Genomic DNA, 24,821 nt, shown 5'->3' on the forward strand with positions numbered 1-24,821 from the left:
ATTTTCTCTCTACTCTCCTTTCCAGTAACAGTAAATTTCATATTTATCATAATCTTATCAGCATGGAAATGTGAAAATTGTAAATATCATTAGGTAAAGGCATTTTCATACATTTATTTGCCAAATTACACTACAGACAGCAGCAGGAACAGTGAACTCAGTCATGAAGAGTAAAGATAGGTCTGTCTTATTAATAGAGCTCTGTGCCCATATATTTTAAATACCTTTGAGCACATTACCATCTGTGTGTATTCTACTAATGAGCTACTGCGTCTGCTGAAGGCGGCCAGTCGTCTAACACGGATTAGTCAGATGGACACCGCTTAATTTCTAAGCAACTAATGAGCCCCCTCTTACATGGTGTTGAATCTGGCTGTAGTTGGTGCTAGTGAATCTCGTCTTAAGAAAAAAAAGGGATTGTGGCATGATCCAGGCTGGGGTTCAGTTTCGCAGATTGGATCAGAACCAAGAAATCACTGTGCGGTGTCGGGGCTCTAGAACGCCATGTGGGACAGGAGCTTCACCACTAGTTTCTAGGGCAGCATACACGATTTTTCTTCTCTAGGAGGCAAAGGGTGCTGAAGAGCAGCAGCGAGGACAACGGGCTGGAGTGGGAGGAGACTGTGGAACAACCAGATCCCCACTTTTGTCCCACACTCCTCCAGATCACGACTGTACCAGTGAGAGGATTTGGGACTCCTGGCCCAGTAGCACCCTTCCCCAAATGCCACATGGGTTGGAAGACCCAGCAATACCTTCCTGATGATCTCCAATCAATCTGCACACACAAAGCCATCTTGTTCCTAATTGCCTGCACAAACTAGGTCCATATATAATAGCATACATAGTACAGTGTGCATAGAGTGACCAAATGTCCCGATTTTATAGGGACAGTCCGATTTTGGGGTCTTTTTCTTATATAGGCTCCCCACATACACCCTGTCCCGATTTTTCACATTTGCTGTCTGGTCACCTGTGCGAGAAACTGCTCGTACAGAGCTTCCCCACAGAGAGATGGGCCTCACCTGGAAAATTTGAAACTGATCACCACTAGCACTAGAAAGCTTCTTAGCTGGAGAACTTTGCCTTGGGACTCAGAGTCCCAGTGAAGCTCTGAATTCTCACTACGATAACACAGTGACTGACTGCTCTGCCATCATCCTCCCTGCCAGATTAATGCTGATTTAAGAGTAGATCCTTAAGGGGCTCTTAGTTGATGCAAAAAATAGAATTCTACTGCCTCTAAAAATATTTTCCTAACAATCTTAAAAAATGTAAGCTCAAAATTACCTTTTAAAGCTCCCTGTTGGAAAGCACAGTAGTAAAGCACAGCACGAGTACTAAATTATCCTAGTAATTACATTGATGAGAATGCACAACCTTCAGGTGCACAACAAAACCATTAAAGGAGATCTGGATTTTTTTTTTAATTTTTTTTATGGGTATATTATGTGTCATAATACTGAATGCAAGGGCAATCCAGCAACTGGGGAAAAGGGAGCAGTTATATGTGCAAACCTAAAAAACAAACTAGCACTGATCAAAGCAATAAAACATATAGAACTCTTCCATTGTACCCCCACCAACATGTGGATTAAGGGTAGGGTTGTTCCAGAGGTTATCACCCACTTCCTGTAACCAGGGGCGGCTCTAGGCACCAGCTAAACAAGCAGGTGCCTAGGGCGGCAAAATGTAGGGGCGGCATAAGGCTGGGGCCCCAGCTCATCCCGCCGCTGCGAGCCGAGGAGAGGCCCGTCCCCTGCAGCCAGGGCAGGGCCGCGCTACCGGCTCCGCTTGGGGGAGAGGGATGGCCCCTGACCCGTAGCGCGGCCCCGCCTGGCTGCAGAAGACGGGCCACTCCTCCTCCGCTTGTTCGCGCCCGGGTCCTAAACAGCGCTGCAGCCGCCTGGCTGGGGGGGGGGGGATGAGCTCCGCCCCGCTCCGAGCCGCGTGGTCAGGGGGCGGGACTGCGAGCTCTGGGCCAAGCGGCTCCTCCCCTTACCACGCAGCTCTGAGCGGGGAAGAGCTCAGCCCCCCCCACCCCCCGTGGAGCCAGGCGGCTGCAGCGCTGTCAGGGCCGCTTCTCGAGGCGCGCGGTGAGCCGGGGGTAAGCGGCCGGGGCAGGGGGGTTGGCTAAGAGTCAGGGAGTCCCGGGGACACTCAGGGGGCAGGGAGGGGGCAGAGGTTCTGTGGGGGGGCGGTCAGGGGCCAGGGAAGGGGGGGTTGCATTGGGGGGGTCTCAGGGAGGTGGTTGTCAGGCACCCGCCGACCCCATTACCCCCCAGGCCCAGCCCTGACCCCCAGCTCCAAGCCCAGCCCCTCGGACCTGGGCACCCCCGGCCCCATCCCCCTCACAGCCCTGACCCCCAGCTCTGAGACCAGCCCCTCTGAGCCGGACACCCCCCTGACCCCATTTCCCCCACAGCCCTGACCCCCCCAGCTCCGAGCCCAGCCCCTCTGATCCGGACACCCCCCTGACCCCATTCCCCCCACAGCCCTGACCCCCAGCTCTGAGCCCAGCCCCTCTGAGCTGGACACCCCCCGACCCCATTCCCCCCACGGCCCTGACCCCCAGCTCTGAGCCCAGCCCCTCTGAGCTGGGTACCCCCGACCCCATCCCCCACAGCCCTGACCCCCAGCTCTGAGCCCAGCTGCTCTGGGGTGGGCACCCCCAACCCCATCCCCCACAGCCCTGACCCCCAGCTCTGAGCCCAGCTGCTCTGGGGTGGGCACCCCCAACCCCATCCCCCACAGCCCTGACCCCCAGCTCTGAGCCCAGCTGCTCTGAGGTGGGCACCCCCCGACACCATCTCCCTCACCCCAGACCCCCAGCTCCGAGCCCAGCCCCGTTGAGCCGGGCACCCCCCGACTCCATCCCCCACAGCCCTGACCCTCATCTCCAAGCCCAGCCCCTTTGAGCTGGGCACCCTCTGACCCCATCCCCCCCACCCCAGACCCCCAGCTCTGAGGCGAGCCCCTCTGAGCCAGTCAACCTCCGACCCCATCTCCCCACAGTCCTGAGCCCAGCCCCTGTGAGCTGGGCACCCCCCAGAGCCCAGCTCCCCACCCAGCCCTGGGCAACAGCAGCACCACCTCCAGGCAGTGACAGCCCATTGGCACCAACCATCACCATCACCCAGCGACAGCCCATTGTGTAATTGCAAATGTATACAGACCAATAAAGCATTTAATGTTTTTAAATAATGTATTTGGTGTATTTTCAAATTATTACAAATTAATTTTCACTAGTTATTTTTTACATTTCCAAATACATGTTACTATAGTATTGCAACTTTTTTTTATGGAAGGGGCCCCCAAAATTGCTTTGCCCCAGGCCCCCTGAATCCTCTGGGCGGCCCTACCCAGTGTGTGTGAGGAGCCGGGGAGGGAGGGAAACGGGGTCCCCTGGAGCCGAGCCCGGGCTGCGATGGCGGCGAGGGGCTCCTGGAGTGTGTGAGGAGGTGAGCGGCCGGCTGGGTTCGTCGGTGCTGAGCAGGTAGCCCCACAGCCGGAGATCCTTGCCTTCCCTCCTGCCGGGGCTGGGCCAGGGCACCGTGAGGCTGAAGAGCAGCAGGTCCAGGGGGCTCTCCAGGTCCTCGGCCACCAGCATGTCGGGGGTGAGGGCGGTGAGCGCGAACTGATCCACCTTGGCCACCAGCAGTGCTGCGAAGCCCAGGGAGGGGGCCGTGTTCTTTGCGCCATCCCGTAGCCGCGCCGCCACCTGGAAGTACCCCCGCTCCGTGCTGCCCAGCAGCTCCACCCGCATGGGGACAGAGTCGCAGCTGGGCCAGGGCTCGACTGCAGTGTGCTGGTAGCGGATCCCACATTTGGGGGAGAGCCCAGTGCTGGGGCAACAGGGGGTGTGAGTGGGGGGCACTAGTGGGCGAGGGGGGCTCATGTCTGGGGGCGGGGGGGGCAGCCAAAAATTTTTTTGCTTGGGGCGGCAAAAAACCTAGAGCCGGCCCTGCCTGTAACAGAGTCATGAACAGATCGTTGCTATGAGAAGACACTTTAGAGAAACCCATTTAAAGAGGCCTTGAGGATGATCCTAAATTCACTCTGGCTGGCACAGGATTTTATATTAATATTTTGTTCTGGTGGCCATCCTGCACCCTGGACAAGTCTGGGTAAATCCCCACCACTTCATTCTCTCTGGAGATAAAAATCCAGCAACAAAGGCTTTGCTCCTTCATGGTACTTGGAAATGTAGTTTTTCCCCAGTTAATACCAATGGGATGTCTATCCACCCACCCAGGTACCATCTTGACCCTTATTGCCATGGGCATCTGAGTAGCAGTGAGCAAATACTTCATTTTTGGATCTGTAGGCAAGCCAAACAAAGAGGGTGTGCTCGTTTTGAGCCAAAACTGGGAGTTTTTAAACTAAAAAATTGAAACAAACTATTGCAAATACCATTTCGACCTGACATTTCATTGTGAAAATGGAGCTTTGAAACACAAACTTCAAAATGGTTGAAAAATATTTTCCAGATTTTTCACAGCTGAAACTTTTTGCCATATTCTACCCAAATTCATGAATGGTTTTAATGTCCTGGGGTGGGGGAAAATGCATTTTTCAGCAAATTTCCTATTTGTTAAAAAAAAAAATGGCCCAGCTCTACATCATAGCAGCTTTGATCTCAGGTCACATTCTAATCTTCATGTTCTACAGATAACTCTGAATACATGCTGGAGAGCCAGCAGTTCATGTCAGATCTCCAATCCCCCTAGGACTAAGAAAGCCTCTAACAATTCATCTCTTCCTGCATAACAATAGATGCAACATCTCATTCATAGGCCTATTTCAATGGGGACTTTGATAGGGACCCTCTCTCAATAGTTTGCATTTTTATGTATTTATTTCATGTTTATGAAGAACCATGATCCCCAGGAGCCTAGCAACCCAGGTGGCTACATTCAGGTTTCTCTCTGCTTCCCCAAGTCAGCAACATGCTTAACATTTGCAGATAACACTGAGCCATGGAGAAAAAACTGACTTACCCCATCCCTGATAAAAAAAGCATAATGCTGTAAGGAATAGGTTGCAAAGTCATTGTTAATAAAAATTATGCTGACCAAAATCACAAAAAAATCAGCCAAAAAGCTTTAGCTTCTAGTCTGCTCCAATGACACTAAAAAGCCCCACCTCGAGCATGGTTTCCAGTTTAGTCCTTTGGTTTGCCTACAAATAGAGATGTCACATTGAATGCGGACAGAACATCCCAAGTGTCGGATGCAGTACTCATCCTGTTTTCTAGCTATATTTTCAGATGCTTCTCTGAATCTCATACAAATTGTATGAGCCTCCTTAGCTTTGTATAATTGGGCATGAAGTGTCGCAAGGTCATTCAAGGAGTCAGAAGATGACTGGATTTTAGTGTTTTCTTCTGGACTGGAGACACTATACAAATAGCCTGAAGTTATTATCATGCTTATTGTCCCATCCAGATCTGTCCAAAACCTGGAGGTGCAGAGGTGCCCGAACATAGCAAACAGTGAAAGTAACTAAAGAGGTTTGGACTGAGTTTCTAAGCTGAAGTCCCATGAGGGAAGCAGCTATTTATACAATCAGTAACGTATTAAAGTAGCCTCGAGTCCCAACCAAGAATGGCTAGGCCCTGTGTATGTAACACATCTTACAGACCAAACAGACACAATAGCAGATGGTGGAAGGGAAAAGACGCACAAAGAGAGAAAGTGACTTGCCCGAGGTCACACAGCAGGTCAGTGGCGGAGCTAGGACTAGAACCCAGGTCTGCCAATCCCAGCGTAGTGCCCGATTCACAGTACCACATTAGAAGTAAATAGGGTAGCATTCCATCCCTACTTAACATAGTGGCACATTTCCAATGCACATTTCACAGAGAGCTCTTGAACTCAGACTACATATATTTGAACAACAAGAGGAAGGGATTAATATGCCATTAAAAAGAACATGACCTTACAAACACCGAAGCGTCCTTGGAGAGGGCCATTCAAGACTATTGGCTTACTAACACTTGAGAGGAGGAGTAGGAAATGAAAAGGTTGTTGGCTCTACAAAAAGCAAAACATTACGTCTAGATACATCCACATGTATTCAGCAGCCTGGAAAGGAGTTGTTGCAGTCTATGAAATGGGTATTTACCAGAGAGCCCCGGAAGACACTCTCAATCTCTTGGGTAAGTTGAATACATTTAAAAAAAAATTACCTGCCCAAGAGACTGGGGTGGCTCTTAAGGAGCAATTCAGTCAGTCCCTCGGGTAAATCAAATGCATTTTTCCAATGCATTCAAACAACACACACAACTTTCCTCCCGGGGTCACCTTTCAAATTCAAAAACTAGCTTGAAGTGACACTATTGTTTTATGTATCAAAAGAAGACTTGAGACATTCACAACAAAGGATCTAGAAGGCCAACTGCTATGGAATGGCGGATATATTACAACCAGCCTCCCTGTGCCAAGCAGAGCTATGTTCTACTTTTTCATAATAAAGCCAAAATAATTGCTATTACTTTTACTTCTCTACCACCTTCATCTGAGGAGTTCAAAGCACTTTCCACACACCAATTTAGCCACAGAACTTCCCAGCTCCAGGCACCAGCCGAGCAAGCTCGTGCTTGGGGCAGCAGATTCTACAGGGCGGCATTCCGCGACGCAGGTTGTTTGTTTGGTTTTTTTGCTTGGGGTGGCAAAAATAGCCAGAGCCGGCCCTGGACAGCCTACAACGTGGAGATCTTTAAATGCCGAACAATATGCCTAGTGGTTAGCCCATTTGAAGGGGACTCTGGAGATCTGGGTTCTTCTCCCCAACCTGCAACTGAATTGCTAGATGATCTTGGGCAAGTCACTTCACCTCCCTCTACCTTTGTTTCCCCATCTGTAAAATTGGAATAATGATGCTGGCCTTTGTTTAAATAAATAAATAAAAATTAAAAAACACTTCTCATCTGTAAAAGCTTAAAGAACTATATAAGCACTCAGCATTGATAATAATAGCAATAAAGCTTGCAGAGATGAGATAAAAATCACTCTCGATGCCAAGCATTTTATTAGGAGAAAACTGAATACACAAAATATTTGCCTTTCCAGAATATACTTGTCAGTTATTTTCTTTCAAATTATATGAATGTATGAAATCATTTGATGCTGAAACATTGATCTGCCCCAGACACAAGCAAGATCTGGGTATAATTATGGTCTGGTGATTTAGTATAACAAAACAGAAAAAACCACCACATTAAAAAATAATAATAATAATCATAGAACTCTGCCAAAACAAATTAAAATCCACATTTTCACTATTTCACTGCTGATACTTAGGAAAGAAGAGGCTCAATCCTATTATGAAGATCTGCATCATCTACTTGAAATGGCAAGTCATTTTTGAGTAATAAGCTGGTGGTTCTTGGATCAGCAGCATAATGTGAGCATGGGACAGCTGATGCCTAGAGATTAAGGCATTTTCAAAAGCACCTAGGTGCCTATCCACATCTTCAGGCACCTAAATACTTTCAATGATATCTGGCCCTCAAGGTAAGTCTACACACCAAAGGCTGTGCATGGGCTAGCTTGCCCAAGCTAGCTTGAATGCAGCTAGCACAGGTAACAATAGCAGCGAAGACAGCACAGCGCAAGCTTCAGAGTGGGCTAGTGAGCCGAGCACATCCACAGGGCCGTCACTGCTGTTGTTACCTGCTAGCTGGATTCAAGCTTAGTCTCTTGAAGTAGCTATGCACTGCTCCTGCTGTGTCGACGTACCCTCAATGACTCACTAAAGATCACATAAGAAGTTTGTAGCACAGCAAAATTGTCATATGTGAAGATATAGGGAGAATATTTAAACCATGTAGGAAAAGGCCAGTCCAACTGGAACATCCTTCCCCAACAGTGGTCCTTCCTCCCCTCAGCAGAGGGCATCACTGGAGGATAAGTAAGGAGTACTTGCTGGAGTGGGACGTTGAGTTAAGTGGAAGGCATGAGAGGGTGCCATGAAGTAGCGAGCTGCTGTATTCAGTTCCCAAACTAAACCCTGAAGGGGTTTTGTTCAGGTCTCACACCAAGAGATGAGGACACAGCACAGGTCTTAAGTTTTCTAGTATCTGTCACATTTATCACCATGATGGGAGGCTCTCTAATTTTGTTTCAGTAACAACAAAATATGCATGTGACTTTCACCCGCTACTCACAGCTATACCCCCACACACACACACCCAGTGGATCAACCACTGCCTGAAAATAAACACAAATCTTTGACCACAAATTCCACTCTGGCCCATCTCCAGTGTACTATGTATCTTTCTCTGAGCTGATTACAAGTACTAATCATGCTCCGCATAGGGAAGGATTGATTGGTTTTGAAAGGGTGAGATGATAAAATGATAAACATACTCTCCTAAGGGTGACATTGCTACTTGGATCAATTTAGCTTTCAGCTCATAGACAGGCAATCATGTCTCCTTTAGCAAGTGATAGCTGGTACCATAATAGGAGAATACCATGCAGGTCTATCCACCAGCCCTTGCACAAAGTACTAAAAGAATCACTTCCTTTTGTCACAAGTCAACAACTTGAAAATATTTAACCCAGTCCTTCATCGGAGTTGGAGTGAAATTTTAAGCTTTACTTTATTATAGTTAGTTCAAAGAACTTACTTCAACTACCGGGGGAAAAAAACCAAAGAGTCATATTTCTCCATTTTATCACAATCTCCCACAGCCATTTCACACACTCTTCCCCCTCCCTCCGTTAATGTTACAGCTTATTGTTTTTAAACTGCAGTCAATAATAGATTTCATTATAGACTCCACATAAAGACAGGGGAGCATCTGAGGCAGCAGTTGTGGGCATTCATTGCTTACAACTTTTTAAAATCAAATTTCCTCACTGCAGTGCACTTTGCATGGTAAGTGTGATTTTTCACAGCAACAAACAGAACCTAAATCTTTAAATTCAGTGGACAGAAACTTTATGCTCAGGCTTGTATTTAATTCATAATGGCAGTACCTAGAGCTCTTTAAAGAGTTATTGATTCTCTGGTCCTGCTGAATCACAGATATTTAGGGCTGGAAGGGACTTTGGGAGGTCACCAAGACCGGCCCCCTCGCTGGTGTTTGTCCAACCTGTCCTTAAAAAAACCTCCAGTCACGGAGGTTCCACAACCTTCCTTGGAAGCCTATTCTTTAACTTAATTACACTTATAGTTAGAAAGTTTTTCCTAATATCTAACCGGAATCTCCCTTGTTGCAGATGAAGCCCATTACAATTCTTGTTCTACCTGTACCATCATCTCTACAATACCCCTTAACATATCTGAAGACTTATCAGCCCTCCCTGTCCAGTTTCACTCAAGACCAAACATGCCCATTTCCCGCCCCCCCATGTGTCATGTTTTTTCATAGATTCATAGATCATTAGGGTTGGAAGGGACCTCAGGAGATCACCTAGTCCAACCCCCTGCTCAAAGCAGGACCAATCCCCAACTAAATCTGCTCTCCTCTGGACTCTCAACAATTGGTCCACATCTCTCCTAAAATGAGGGGCCCAGAACTGAACACAGTACTCCAGATGAGGCCTGACCCAGGGCCAAGAAGAGTGGGACAATTACCTCCTGTGTCTGACATGTGACATTCCTCTTAATATGCCCCAGAATGACATTAGCCTTTTTTGCAGCTGCATCACATTGTTGCCTCATAGTCAGCTGTGATCCATGATAACCACCATATCCTTTTCAGCAGTACTACCCCCTAGCCAGTTATTCCCCATTTGGTAGTTGTGCATTTGATTTTTCCTTCCTAAGTCAAGTAGTTCACACTTGTCTTTGTTGAATTTCATCTGGTTGATTTCAGACGAGTTACCCAATTTGTCAAGTATCAGAGAGGTAGCCCTGTTAATCTGGATCTGTAAAAAGCGATAAAGAGTCCTGTGGCACCTTATAGACTAACAGACGTATTGGAGCATGAGCTTTTGTGGATGAATACCCACTTCATCAGATACATGCCAATTTGTCAAGGTCATTTTGACTTCTAATCCTGTCCTCTGAAGTGCTTGCAAGGTCCCCCCTCTCCCCCAAGCTTGGGGTCATCTGAAAATTTATAAGCACTCTCCACACCATTATCCAAGTCATTAATGAAAATATGGACTAGAACTGGACCCTGTACTGATCCTTACAGAACCCCGCTACATAGGTCCTCACATATTGACAGCAAACCAGTGATAACTACTCTGAGCACTGTCTTTGAGACAGTTGTGCACCCACCTCATAGTTATTTCACCAAAACCATATTTCCCTAATTGTCTTTGAGAATGTTACATGGGTCTGTGTCAAAAGACTTTCTTAAAAAAGAAAAAAAAAATCAAGATATATCCTGTCTACTGCTTCTCCCTTACCCATCATCCAGTAGGCCAGTAACCTTGTCAAAAAGGGAAATTAAGTTGATTTGGCAAGATTTGCTCTTGACAAATCCATGATGGGTATTCCATATAATCTTACTATCATCTAGGTGCTTACAAATGGATTCTATAATAATTTGTTCCAATAGCTTTCCAGGTACTATAATGCCCTAAGATCTGGGTCAAGAGATGTGCTCGGCCAGGTACTAGTCATCTCAAATTGGGGAACCAAAAATTAATGGCCACTTTTGAACATTGGGTTTACACAATTCAGATCATACAAGAAGTCGGAGGCAGACCTAGAAACTCACAGACTTCTGTGAACACCAACTAGCTTCCTTTTTTGAAGTAAAGCTCTAACGTAAACACTTATCCATTATCATTAGTACAGCAGTATGAGCATCCTAGTACTTTCCATACACAAAGGTACACAATACCCACCCTGAAGAGTTTACATTAAAGAATGAAGATTCAGACCCTTAGTCATATGCATTGTCCCTACTTACGAAGAAAAGTTCAGATAATAAAACTACTTGACCAAACACGATTTTCTCACCCGAGTAAAGGTGGCAGGATCCAGCCCTCAGTTTAGACCAACTATGATTGCTACAATCCCAGGGTGAAGTCCTGGCCCCACTAAAGTCAGTTGGCAAAACTCTCATTCACTTCAGTGGGGCCAGAATTGCACCCATGACAGGTGCTCATTTGGGAAAAGGGATTTTTACAGGCAAGAGGATGAGAATTACCCCTCAGTAAGATTATGTGGCAGGTTAAGTGCAGCTTGGTTCATGCCTTGATGGTTGAAATTTGTTTTCAACTAGCAAGTCAGTTTTAGGCCAGAGTTACTTATGAATGAACAGGCCAAATCCTACTGAGGTAAGTGGTCTCCTGAGCAGGATTCAGCCCACTAGCAATAGCCCGCTCCCACAGAGAAGGGGGTAAGGTGAATTCAGCAAGAAGCCTATGCTGTTAAATAAGTGCTTTTGCCTTTCTTCTGGTTTGTCTATTCACTCATACACAAAATGTTACTGTGGGGAACTCAATTATTCAATAGCTGCGAGTAAAATATTAAACTAGTTACACAAGGGCAGCTCAAAAGGAAGCGATGGTTTGAACAAAGTTGATAGCATTCACAATGCAACATGAAGAACTCCAGTGAAGGGGCAAGATGTTTGTTTGTTTTTTAATAGTTGATGCACAGTTAGGAAGGTCCCGAAGGAGTTTATATTGACACTAAGAACAGAGAACGTGATGTATTCGTCCATATAAAGTAGCAACAGAGAACCAGATCATTACAAGTGGATTTAAATGTTATAAGAGGTAAGAAATTAGCTTTTACACATTCATGGTCCTTTGCAGCAAAATACACTTATTTTGCAAGTATAAAATTGTGTTCTAGGCCATCTGCTAGAGTGTTGCTAAGGCCTGGTGATTGTCATAATATTCATAAACTGAGTCGTAAGTATTCACTGTGCCCTGGAAAACGGATTAAATCATCTTCGCGGCTGCCCTGCAGACACCCTCCTGGAATCTTGCCTTGCTTGGGACATCCCTTTTGCTTCCCTATTAAGTTCGGTTTTCAAATGGTTGCTTCCCAGGCACTCTGGTGTCTGCATCCACCTTCTGTATATCCCAGTCCAAGTCCCCTGACTGTTCCCACAGGCCCACTGGGGCCTCTGGACATTTCCACTTCTTCAACTCCACTTCTTATTCTAGAAAGAGGTTTCAAATTGATGCCTAACGCCCTCTTCTTCCACTCCTTCAAAAAGCTCCGCAAAACCTATTTGTTCCAAAACTTTCCCAAGGCACCTCTCCACATTCTCTTTCCTGGCACCCATCCCCTTCCCCTATACTAGGACACCAAATCCCTCATTTTCGTAGTATTGTGCCCTCTTGTGCGTTTAGGCTCTGATCAGCAAGATACTTAGGCATGTGAGCCTAACTTCAGGTATGTGAGAAGACCCACATGTGTCAATGAAACACCTCCTATGTCTAAGTTCTGGGCAGAATTGAGGCCATAAGGCTGATCCAAAGCTCACTGAGAAGACAAAGGCACAAGACCCAATGGCTAGAAACTGAAACTAGGCGGGATGCAGGAGATCAGATTAGAGGATCATCATGGTCCCTTTTGGAATTTATGAAGTCAGTGGGAGGCTTTCCATTAACTTTAATGGATTCTGTATCAGGCCTTGAATTTGTAAGCTTCCCAGGGCAAAGGCCCCTTTCTTTGTCTGATACATTCAAACCATTCAAGTGCTGTGCATGCCCAACAGCGCTTTATACATTACTACCAATAACAACCACCTTTCTGAAGCTTGGCAGTCTGTTTAATACCTAACAGCTGACATTACACATCTGCAGCAAGACAGAAACAAGACAAGGAAGGGGGAAGTGTCTTGACTTGTAACTCAGAGTTAATATACATTTATATTCCACAGTTTTCTTATTTTGATTCCCTCCAAGATCCTACCTTGGCATTTCACTGCACCCTGGAAAGATGGGTATTCACTTTTCTTTATCTGTTTCCCACTATAGTGCTTCTTTTGGGAAGGGGCTAGGCTTTCCTTCCTAAATCCGTTCAATATTTTAAATGCTTTCATCATAAATTAGTTAATTTTAACCAAGTGCAATACTTAAACAGGCTCTAATTTTTAGCAAAGTTCAGATTGCAACCATATGAGATCAAGGTAGCTAACCCTTCAACAAATTGCACTATTTGCTCTGTTTTTTTCTATATGCATCTTCATTCCTCTCCACTGCTGAACAGAACATCTCAATGTTGCCAGCTGTCACCTGGCTACTGCTATATCTGTAATGCTGCTTCATCTCTAGAGGAGAGAGAACCATGGCAGAGTTTCCCTTAATAAGGTGTATGGACTACTGGTGCTTCACAGATTAATTGTTGGTGGCCCATGGAGGATTAACTGATCACATGGTGCTAGCTCCTCCTCCTCATTTCAAGCTCCTAGAAACTGAACAGATGGGAGGCTGCAGGGAAACAAGAAGTGAAATAGACAGAGTGATTAACTCTCTGCAAAAAGGACACAGCTTTTAAGCACTGATGACAGCTTAAAGCATTTTGTGCCAGGGCTGTGAAAGCAGAGTCCTGGGTGGGGGGCTGTGGATAGCCTGTGATCTTTAGGGAAAGAGCAAGGGACACATTTTCATCCATAGGGATCAGTTGGCATTGCTTACGTTACTCTCTTCAAAAAAGCTCCATTTTATAGAATCTCTGAGCGAAAGCTGAGGTTCTCCTTGACATTTCTTGTTCCTCCAAACTCAGTGGAGCCGGTAGCCAGGGCCTTCGCAGGATCCCAAAGGCCAGCTTTGGCTAAGATGACACAAATTCTTGGATCTACATTTCAAAAGCTATCGTGATATTGGGTGCCCAATCCGAGACCCCCTTAAGAGTTCCTGTTGTTCACAAAGTGGTAAGCACCTGCCCTCTGGAAATCAAGCCCGTTGAGGGGTCTGCATATCCACTAGAACCTTCTGAAAGTTTGGCCTTCACTTTCATGTACACAATAGTGTCTTGCAATTATTTTAAGCCACTTTCAAAAATCCCATCCACTGTATAAATCACGAGTGGCAGGGGAGGTGGCCCATACAACAATCTCTTTGCGCGCTGTACTATGTAAAATTGTTACAGGGTTCTCAAAAGAGGTGAAATATTTCAATGAAATTCTGACAAATAAATGTATTCAAATTCTATGAGCCCAATACTGATGCTGCACTAGCCAGAGATGGACTCACAAAGCAACACTGATATGGGGATATAAGACACTTAGGACCTGATCTACACTGGGGGTGGGGGAAAATCAATTTAAGTTACGCAACTTCAGCTACACAAATAACGTAGCTGAAGTCGACGTACTTAGATCTACTTACCGCGGTGTCTTCACTGTGATAAGTCGATGCTTGACTCTCCCCCCATCGACTCCGCCTGCGCCTCTCGCCCTGGTGGAGTACCAAATTCGACGGGAGAGCACTAGGCGGTCAATTTATCATGTCTAGACTAGATGTGATCAATCGACCTCCCATTGGATTGATCACTGCTCATCAATCCAGCCGGTAATGTAGACAAGCCCTTAGAAGTTCAAGGGTTTTGAAATTTAGGCTTTTGTAGTTCTCAAGGTTAGTTCTGAGCCAAAAATCTAAAAACTATATCACCTCCTAGACACAATTCCAGTAATGATTCAGCCAAACCTATTCAAACAACAGAATCTACAGCCTTGAACCATTTAACTTGACAACAGTTAAGCTGTTTGTCTGCCAAGACTACTGCCTGTCAAATTGACCAGTATCGTCTGTTTCCCTGCACTCCCCTCGCTGTCTGTGTGGGTTGTAAGCTTCTTGACTGTTTTTTGTTGTTTTGTGTTTAATGCAGCACCTAGCACAGTGAGGTCCTGGTCCATGAGTAGCGCTCCTAGGCACTACTGTAATATAAACAACAAGAATAGCAGCTTCTCTGATGTCTGAATACATTGTATGGAGGAAAGAACATGACACATGACATTCAGTGAAGTCCCCTGCATGCAGTCAAGCAATCAAAAGGTAGTTCTTCCAATGTAAAGGACCTTTTCAGGAAAGGGTAAAGTTATCAATTATGCTTCAAATACTTCAATCACAGAAAGTGCATTTCTCACATACATTGAGAGAAAAAAAATCAATGTTCTGCTCCACATAGCAGCCTAAAAATCATAGGGTGCATATAATAAAGAATGCATATAGAAAGTAGATTCATGTAGTTACTAAGGGACACTATATATTTTCATCTTAAATCCATATTTTCTTTCATCTTATGCTTGGGATACACTAGCCCACCCAGATGAGGAATTTACTCCAGTAGGTTAAATTTAGCAGTAGGCAGTCTAATATATTAAAGGGTTTTTTCCCCTACTGGTATTCAACCTGAATCAAGATTGACAAAAACTGCCAATAACTCAAGGCATTTTGCAAGCTAAGTCAAAGAAAGCAGCCAAGATCAATGTACTAAAATATAGGTAGTGGTACACTATCAGCTGGAAGACGCTATACCTACAGATATTTTAGGTTTCAGAGACACTGTAGAAATGTAGGGCTGGAAGGGACCTCAAGAGGTCATCCAGTCCAGCCTTCTGTGCTGAAGCAAGTCCACGTATACCTAGACCATTCCTGACAGATGTTTGTCTAACCTGTTCTTAAACCTCTAATGACGGGGATTCCACAACCTTCCTAGGTAACCTGTTCCACTGTGTAACTATCCTTATAGTTAGAAAGCCCCTCCCCAATAATATCCAACTTTAACCTCCTTTGCTGCAAACTATGCCAATTACTTCTTGTCCTACCCCAGTGGACACGGAGAACAATTAAACACTGTCCTCTTTAATAGCCACCACCTTTTACATATTAAAAGACTTACCAGGTCCCTCCTCGGCCTTCTCTTCTCTAGACTAAACATGCTCAGTTCTGTCAACCTTTCCTCACTGGCCATGTTTTCTAAACCTTTTAGCATTTTTTGTTGCTTTCCTCTGGACTTTCCTCAGTCTGTTCACTTCTGAAAGTGCAGTGCCCAAAACTGGACACAGTACCTCAGCGGAGGCCTCATCAGTCCTGAGTAGAGCTTAACCGTTACCTCCCATGTCTTATATATGACATTCCTGTTAATACATCCCAGAATGACGTTTGCCTTTTTCACAACACCTTTGCACTGTTGGCATATTCAATTTGTGATCAGCTATAACCCCTGTATCCTTTTAAAGAAAGGAACTGCCAATATCATTCTCTGTATTTACTCATCCAGGTTCTATTGATACCACACAGCAAGTCATGATACTGCCAGCTCCCACAGACCAGGGGTGAAATCCTGGCCCTTTTGAATTCAATGGCAAAGTTGAAATCCATAGGAGCAGGATTTCACCCTATTTCTCCTCTCATCTCCTGCCCCAGGGACCTCCAGATGCCAACTGGCAGAAGGCATAAGGGTTACAGGAATCCCCTTTGTCTAGTATTTCTACTCTAGTTCACCAAAGACTGTCCTGGGTGGTCTCTAATGGAAGCCTGTGTGCCATTGCTGATCACCATCATTGCAAAACACATGTATGGATGTTGGGTAAGGAGTTACACACATAATTTTCTGTATGTTCTTACGGTCTGTGTCTAGGGATTGGTCACCACCAAAGGTGACAAGCAAGTTTTCTTTCAGACAAGTAACATTTGTCCATTTACATGTATATTAAGAATTCTGTGGTTCAAAAACAGGCCTCCACTCATAGATCTGAGCCAAATGCTAATGAAGGATTGTGAAGTCTTAGAGAGAAAATTTACAGCAAGAGGTAAATAGCATGGATTATCCTATTTAGAAGTAACACAACAAAATTTTTAAACTATATCTGATAGGGCTGCCAACCCTCAGGACTGGCCTGGAGTCTCCCAGAATCGGCATCGATCTCCTGGTGACTATTGAAAGCAATCTGGGAGATTTTAATAGGATATTTTAAGAAAAAGACATTACATCATGTTGGGGGGAAAAATCTCTCAGAATAGCTTCAGTCACAGTTGGCAACCCTAATATCTGAGGTACAGATTAATCCCTAGGTATTCCTTCAGTCTGCGAGGACAAGCGGTCACTGGACTTGATCTGATGAGAAGGGGTCTCAACCAAACTGCTTGAGAACACTGAGGAAAGAATTTTGAGTAAGCGTTCCTGTAGGAGATAGAGGAATGCCTTATTAGTTAAGTTTAGTCTCTAGAAAACATGTTACCGTTTGTTTTATATGTAGCCATTTCACTTCTGACCAATATTCTTACTCTCTATCATTTGAATCTCCGTTCTTTGATAATATATTTTAGTAAAAACAAGAACAAGTTTTAGTTCTGTGCGTTCAGCACAGCTGGGTTCTAAAGTATAACTAGGAAACTGCGGGGTACTCTTCCTTTGGGAATAGCAGGCCTGGTCATTCTGTGAGTGGTCAGTGGAGGACTCTGGAGTTGGCGAATGGCTAACCTGTACAGAGAAAGCAAGTCCTGAAAAAGCAGTGCCTGTGTTGTCAGGGATTGGTAGTTTCAGGGAGCTGAACCACAGCAGGCAGAGACAAGACTCCCTTCATGCTAAGGGCAGGTGATGGTGTTTTGATAATTGGGTCTACAAATTTACCCTAATTGTAAGTTCAACTATCAAAAGTGAGAATAAGTTAAGATGTCACACAATAATCTATAACAAGTGCTGATGGAAAACGGTACAAAAGGAAGGCAGACTTAATTAGTCCAAACAAAGAGGCCTACTAATAGAATTCCAGGACTGCATTAAGATTGTGCTCAGTAAACAAGAAAATGGGGGACCAGAAATTAATGAACCAAAACTGGTGTGTCAGAAACTAGGTCTAATTAGTGGACAAAATAATGAGGAAATGAGCTATCCTGCCCATTAGTTCCTTTTGGAGTCCTAAAGGAAAGAGATTTTGGAAGAAAAATTGGCTACTGGAGCAAACTTTACCATCATGGTTGCCACCCCCATCTCCTGGGATCCCAGGACTTCATCATTCTGATCAGGCCAAAGAGAGACACCGCAGATAAAACTGACACTTCTCTCCAGCCAACTGAATCCCATCCACCACCTGGGATGAAACAGGTTTGGACATTAAACAAAACAGCAACAGCAGCTTCAGCCCATCTCAACTAACTTCTCTTTTCCCAAACAGGACAGTTACCATCTTTGATACCATCTAAGAGACAGTCACACAAGAGTTTTCCCAGCTAAAGGGAAAGGAAACAAGAGATGTTGTTACATAATATTTTACATTTCAAAGGCTTTAACTGTTTTTTTTCCTTCACCTTTAACACTAGGTTAACAGGCAGAGGTCTCTGTGTACCAAAACTTGACCCTTGTTTAACACTGTTTAACATTGGACAATGACTGGGTTGTGGTAACACCTTTAACCCATATATTCCATCTAAAAGAATACAAACAGTAGTGAAGTGCATCACAAACATGACCACCGTAGGAAGTGTCACACTACCCCACAAGCTTTGGGTCAGGCTGAAGTAGTCAATGAAAAGCTTCCATTGTTTTCAATAGACTTCGCATCAATCTCCTTGTTATGGCCAAAGCCCAATCACCTGACTTCAGCAAGAGTGCCGGCCTAAGGGAAGTGGGATCTGGCCCTTGATGTACTAATAATTCAAGACAATAAGATAGTTTTACTAAATGAAAGAGTTACATTTTATTTGGCCTAAATCCCAGAGAGAAGGTACTGTTTTAAAATGTCTATTTTTAAATAATGGACTTAACCACTTTCTCTCTAGAAATGTGTGCAAGTCCATAATGAGAAATTAAACATACCTTTCTCACTGGGAAATGTAGAAACTGAACTGACAAAAAATAAAATCAACAGACACCAGCCAAATCATTTGTTTTTACACATGACTTTTTGGCTAAATACTTTAGCTGAAAGACTGAGGGCAGACAGTTCATTAAGAACCCTTAAGTTCACACCTGTGGCACGCAATCACCACAAAAAAGTAGCTTAGACACAATCAACCAACTAAGGCATATACCACACATTCAACAACGTGCTCAATTTTATCCCATACCTACTTACTATGATCTCAGAAGATTCACAGCTGTATGCAAGATCTTGAGGCCTAATCCTGCTCTTCCTCCTCAGACATGAATCCCTCTGAGGTCAGAGTTTAGCTTGAGAAAGGAGAGCAGGTTCAGGTCACATCTTTAAACACTGGGTAAAAATAACCCTCTGGACAAGAAGTTACTTTTGGTGCCAGTGCCAATTCTACGGGTTAGATGGTCTCTTCTTTCAAGCTAGATGATAGCTGGCCTAGACACAACATAAGATACTTTATAAAATGTCTAAAAAAAGACTGAGCCCAATTCTTATTTGCAGATAGGCCCCTTGACACCACCCAGCATGTAAAGGGTCCTGAAAGTGGATGTAAATTCATATTGAGTTTTAAGATCCTTTTATACTTCCATAAGAACATGTGAGCACCTTAGTGTAATTGAGAAATCGGGCCGTTGTAAAACAAATAAGACCAACCGTAAAATACTCATAAGCTAGACAGATCAGCATTTTTTGTGGTAAATCACTTCAGGCTTAATTTCATTATATTTCAATACAATGAACACACCAACAGAAATTCCATGGATGCAACGTTTAGCCTGTTGCACAGGTAGCAGGCAGTTTGTGTTGGATATCACCCTTCTTAAATAATTAATCAACAGGGATTATGCATGCAGAACAAAAACTGGGCCTATGGCCTGATCACCAAAGCCAGACTTTGTTAAATATCAAACAACGATCACATTTTTCTGAGACTTACCAGAATTTCTCTTTGATACCAACTTCAAATTTGTGCCGACAACTGTACAGATCACAAGAACCAAGAGAACGAGAGGCTTCATCTTTCCACTTCTGTTGACAGCTGAAATGCAAAACAGAGCAGGAAGTCTGAATCACAACTCTTTGCTACAACAAAGCAACAGCTAGAGTTGAACATTTCTCAAAGAACCATTATGGGGCAACGGCTTAATATAGGGACATCTAGGGGGCAGCAGGGGGCGTTATGCAGAGCTAGGAAAACAACGTTTCAAAATGAATAATTTATCTGAGTATCAGACAAAAGTTTTTAAAATGACACTTAGAAACTCCCCCCCCCTTTAGAAACAGTTAAAACTATTTATTTGATATAGTACAGGTGTATTAGAGCAATTAGATTTTTGTCTGTTCTAGCCAGGAGATTCTGATGGCCACAGTCAGCGTTGTCTCCTACAAAGAAAAGATATCTTCTAAAATACTTTGATCTCCCACATTACATGACAAGATCTAAGAACAGTTCTTTGCATAATTTCTCTTAGAAACCTTATTTCCCCACTGGTAACAGTGCAAGAGCTGTTGCAATGAATTATTATTATTTCCGAGATGTCACCTATAAAATGAACTAAAGAGGGGTGAATGAAATTTAGAAGTCAGTGAACACAAGTCTCAAGGTTCTTATTAGAGAGATAAAATTAGTCTTTCCTGAGAATTTTACTGTCAGCTTTATATTACCTAGTTTAGAAAGGAGAGAAATCAAGTTTAAAATCTGCAGTTTTAATTTTTATAGTTATTGGAGCAAGTTCCACTTTCATTTATCAAAGTCGCTCAAGAAAGTGCAGTTGCAAATATACAACACAGTAGAGTAGAATTCAGTCCCTTATGTGTATATAAAAAAATAGCTATATTAAATTCTAAACCAGCAACAGCTCTTAAACATGGGATTAGCTTTAAGCACATGTAGTTCCACTGATTCACATGCTTAAAGAGAAACATGAATCAGGACCCTAGAAAGCCATAATTTTATCAAAGACCCCCATTGACTTCAATAGGGTTTGGATCAGGCCTTTTATTCTCAGCAAAAACACACACTAGTTAGATCATCCGTATTAGGAATGTTTAGGCATTAAAAGAATCAATACTCAACTCCTTACACCAGAATGACATTTCACAGCGGCAATTATTTTTTTAAGCACAGTAATATGTGAAACCATCAAGCTAAAGGCAAAGGAAATAAATATTTAAGTTCACACAGAGAAATAAAATATTCCGCTGGATAGCCCCCATCTCTTCAGAAGCATCCACAACTAGAGGACCAGTGAATTATTGCACAGAGATCTGAAAGTTCTTTTAAATAATAAGATATCAAAAGCGTGTGATTTTCTGGAAATCATATTTTAATTTGCGTTTATTACATTATGTCTTTTCCCCCTTCTAATTTTACTACCAGCCTAACCGTCATGTGAAGAAAGCGTAAGGGCCCATGGATAATCTCTTGTATGATGGCAATTATGCTGCTATTCTATTATTTCAAAAGTACCACTTCCTTTTAAGACTCTATCCTCTCCCCACCCCTGGTTACAGTACTATAGCTATAAATATGCAGTGCTTCTTTCTCCCGAATTCTACCTTTCCTTGAGCACTTTATGCCTTTCGATTCCCCAGGGTTACCGTGTTAGAGGACCAAAAGGCTATGTGAAGAATTATGAGACGTGAAGGCTGTCTCACGATGGTTAATGAAAGAATTAGTATTCATTTTTTCTTAACCTCCCCTTGGAGTACCAAATCCTGATACAAGTAGAGCCATCTTGACGAGACAGTTAAAAAAAATGTAATGGAACAAATCTTTTGATGGCTAATTGCAATGATGATGTTATGCTAGAATGACTTTCAAGTGTAGCTTTGCAAATTGCTTTCTCCACTTTGCTCTCTTCAGTTATTACAGCAGAGGTAGGTAATTCTCAGGTCCTTGTTTCACACTGGATTTTTTTTTTTAAACTAACTACTCTGCAGCAAACAGACTATAAAAACCAAAGCAAATTCTACTTACTACTATATTATTCATGCTAGAGATAATGGGAATTTTGCCAACTGATTTCAATAGGGACAGGATTTTGCCATTGGCTTCAGTGGGACTAGGATTTCAACCACTGTAGTGGTTTCCCCAATTGGTCTGTCTACCCAAAGAGACTGAAAGCCCAGAGGGTAGATTTAGGTCATTCCTTTAAGTCCCACCACTTTTGAGGCTGTTGTGGCAGAATCAGCAGGGCCAATGCAACCATTTAGGCAACCTAGGCGGTTGCCTAGGGCGCTAGGATTTGGGGGGGGCGCCATTTTCCAGCCGGATCTTCAGGCCGCCCCAGTCGTCACCGGCATTTAGGCGGAGGGAGCGGGGAGGGCTGCCTGCAGCAAGTAAAGGGGGGGGGGGGAAGGGCATGCAGGGGAACTTCCCGCCCCAGCTCACCCCTGCCTGGCCTCCTCCCTGAGCACGCAGTGGCCGCTTCACTCCTCCTGCCTCCCAGGCTTGCGGCGCCTAAGCTGATTGCTGCTTCACTTCTCCCACCTCCCAGGCTTGCAGCACCAATGGCTTGCTCGGGGAGGAGGAGGCGGCGGGGCAGGGGTGAGCTGCTTCACTTCTCCCACCTCCCAGGCTTGTGGCGCCAATCAGCTTAGGCGCCGCAAGCCTGGGAGGTGGGAGAAGTGAAGCAGCGACAGCGTGCTCTGGGTGCTCGTGTGCGGAGCAGGGGAGAGCTGCCGCGGGGGGATGGCACTTCAGGGTGGAGGGGGGAGCTGCTACGGGGGGAGGGCATTTCAGGGCGGGGGCTCGGGGACAGGGGAGGGCGCAAGGTGGAAGTTTCGCCTAGGGCGCGAAACATCCTTGCACCAGCCCTGGCCAGAGCCCATCAAAGCCGCAGCGCCCTCTCGCAGGGAAGCGGGTTAACAACCGGTTCTAAAACTGCTTCAAAATTTAACCGGTTTGCGCAAACCGGCTTCAGTTCACCACTGGCCACATTCCAAGGCACAGTATCTCTAAAGGGGAATGAAGGAACTAAGGGCAGAGACAGAAAGGGAGACTCCCCTCCTCCCCCCTCAGGAAAACATCAAGATCAGGAACTGTTTTAGGTTGGGATGTACCTTTTAGTATTTAACTATGAAGGCAAACCCCAGGCAAGGGGTAAGTGTCAGACATTATTCCAGTGGCCGCACATATACCTCATGGAAGGCAGGATGTGGGGTCTGACCATTCACAGAATGGAGCACATCCTCAGTTGGTATAAGTGGTCATTGAAGTCAATGGAGCTATGACAATTTACATCAGTTTACATCAATTTACACTGATGCATCCGACGAAGTGGGTATTCACCCACGAAAGCTCATGCTCCAAAACGTCTGTTAGTCTATAAGGTGCCACAGGGCTCTTTGCCGCTACATCAGCGGAGGATCTAGAGCAGAAAGAAATCAAGACATTTAAAACATTAAAGAGAAAATGTGGACATTTAACTCCCCAGTCCTCTCTCTAAGATGCACATGTGAATTGCATAAGAGAGGTATGTGCCTGGACACCCCCTTTCCCCAGATAGAAGACGTGTCGGGGCCAGATCATGGGTAGCCAGACTTAATGGTCAGAGCTGTAGTCCTCAGTCAGGAGTCAGCTGGATTGGGATACTGGGAGGTCAGAAGCAGGAGAGAAACTGGAGATCAGAACCACAAGTCAGAGGCAAGAGACAAACCAAGGATCAGGAGCCAAGTGAGGCCGGTGGAGCTAGAGCCAGAAGGCACACAGTCCAGAACTGAGCAGATACCAGTTGTTCAGACAGCTTCCTGTTGCTGGCTTAAGTAGGGCCAAAAGGCCAATCAGCTGCTCTGGAACTCTGCCAATGGGATGTCAGGGGAGGAGCCTCACACTGGGGCTGGTCCTGGGTCAGCTATTGTCAGCAGGCTGCCAGGTGGACGGTTGCAGCATGGCTGCTCCTGGAATCCCTGGGGACCCAGGTTCAAAGGTCTGTGGGTTATGACAATGTGAAAGGAAAACCCACTGGTTGCATTTGCATCTCATTTGCACTGGTGGGGTTCCCATGTTTCCAGAGTGTTAAGTCCTCCAAGTGTGACTAAACTGTTTGTGGGAAGATTTAGATTGTTGTATCTGCCAGGATCCCCTTTAGTGCAACATAGGGACCAGTTTTAAAGATTTCTTCCTTGTAGGATTCATGGGGGAGGGGAGGTGAAGAGAAGAGAGAGATAAGCCTTGACTGGGTTGTGTTAATTTGCAGAAATATTAGCTATGACAAGCCAATTAAAGTTCAATGTAATTTCCCCATAATAAAAAGATAAAGTTTATTTCTATCCAAGTCAACCCTGGTGGAAAAAAGAATCAAGATTCCAGTTGTTTCTTGTTTGACTTCCCTTTAATCAAGGGGAGCCACTGATCCATGCAGAGAGGGAAAGGATATGGATATGTGGCAGGATTTCCCTGGACATTTACAGAAAGAAAAGTGGAAATTCAGCCTTGGGATTCAATACTTCTTGTGGATTTCACCTGATTTATTCCATGAGCACAGGAATACCAAGTTACAGGGCACCGCTTAGCCATAACCTAATGGGCACACATCACAAGGAATGGGCTTCTGCCCTCCACAAATTCAACACACGACAGATGATCACAATGTAATGCACCTCAGTGCTGCTCCTACCCAACCCCACACATACTGCAACTCTGGATTTGCTTGCCAATGCTGCAATTAAGTTTTGGCATTGTACCGGGAGGGAGGGTAATGCTCTGGGCATACATTGCCGGACCTGTTATTGCAATCACCACAAACGTCAAGATTAGGCTAGGTCCCCTGTCACTTCAACCCTGCAGTAGCCGTAAGTTCTGTTTGTAGCACCAGGAGTGCAGTGCTGTACACAGGGGAAGGGACAAAGGGATCCAGCTTGTTGATTTTAATTACTCCAAATATCATTCATGTTTTGTGCAAGCCAAGTGGCCTAGAGAGAAGGGAGCTCACTAATGACACCTGTTGGTGAAGAGGGGGAAGAACAGGTGGATAGAGGCTCCATAAGGGAAGAAAATGATTGAATAGGCCAGGCTGTATTTGCATTTGGGTTCTGATACAGTTTGGCGGCATGTTAATCAACATGC

The 24,821-nt window shown here is 44.7% G+C and overlaps 1 protein-coding gene across 5 annotated transcripts in view; it reads right to left on the bottom strand.

Annotated features, from left to right (window-relative positions):
• IL1RAPL2 (interleukin 1 receptor accessory protein like 2) overlaps window positions 1-24,821 on the bottom strand; it is a 548,931-nt gene that overhangs the window by 506,405 nt on the left and 17,705 nt on the right. For all 5 annotated transcript variants that reach the window (XM_045029383.1, XM_045029380.1, XM_045029382.1 and 2 more), the window contains exon 2: window positions 19,689-19,790. In XM_045029383.1, coding sequence (XP_044885318.1) covers window positions 19,689-19,770 — 82 coding nt within the window. In that variant the 5' untranslated portion in view covers window positions 19,771-19,790. The remainder of the gene's footprint in view (window positions 1-19,688; window positions 19,791-24,821) is intronic.

Source organism: Mauremys mutica, chromosome 9, assembly GCF_020497125.1.
Source record: "Mauremys mutica isolate MM-2020 ecotype Southern chromosome 9, ASM2049712v1, whole genome shotgun sequence".
NCBI lineage: Eukaryota > Metazoa > Chordata > Testudines > Geoemydidae > Mauremys > Mauremys mutica.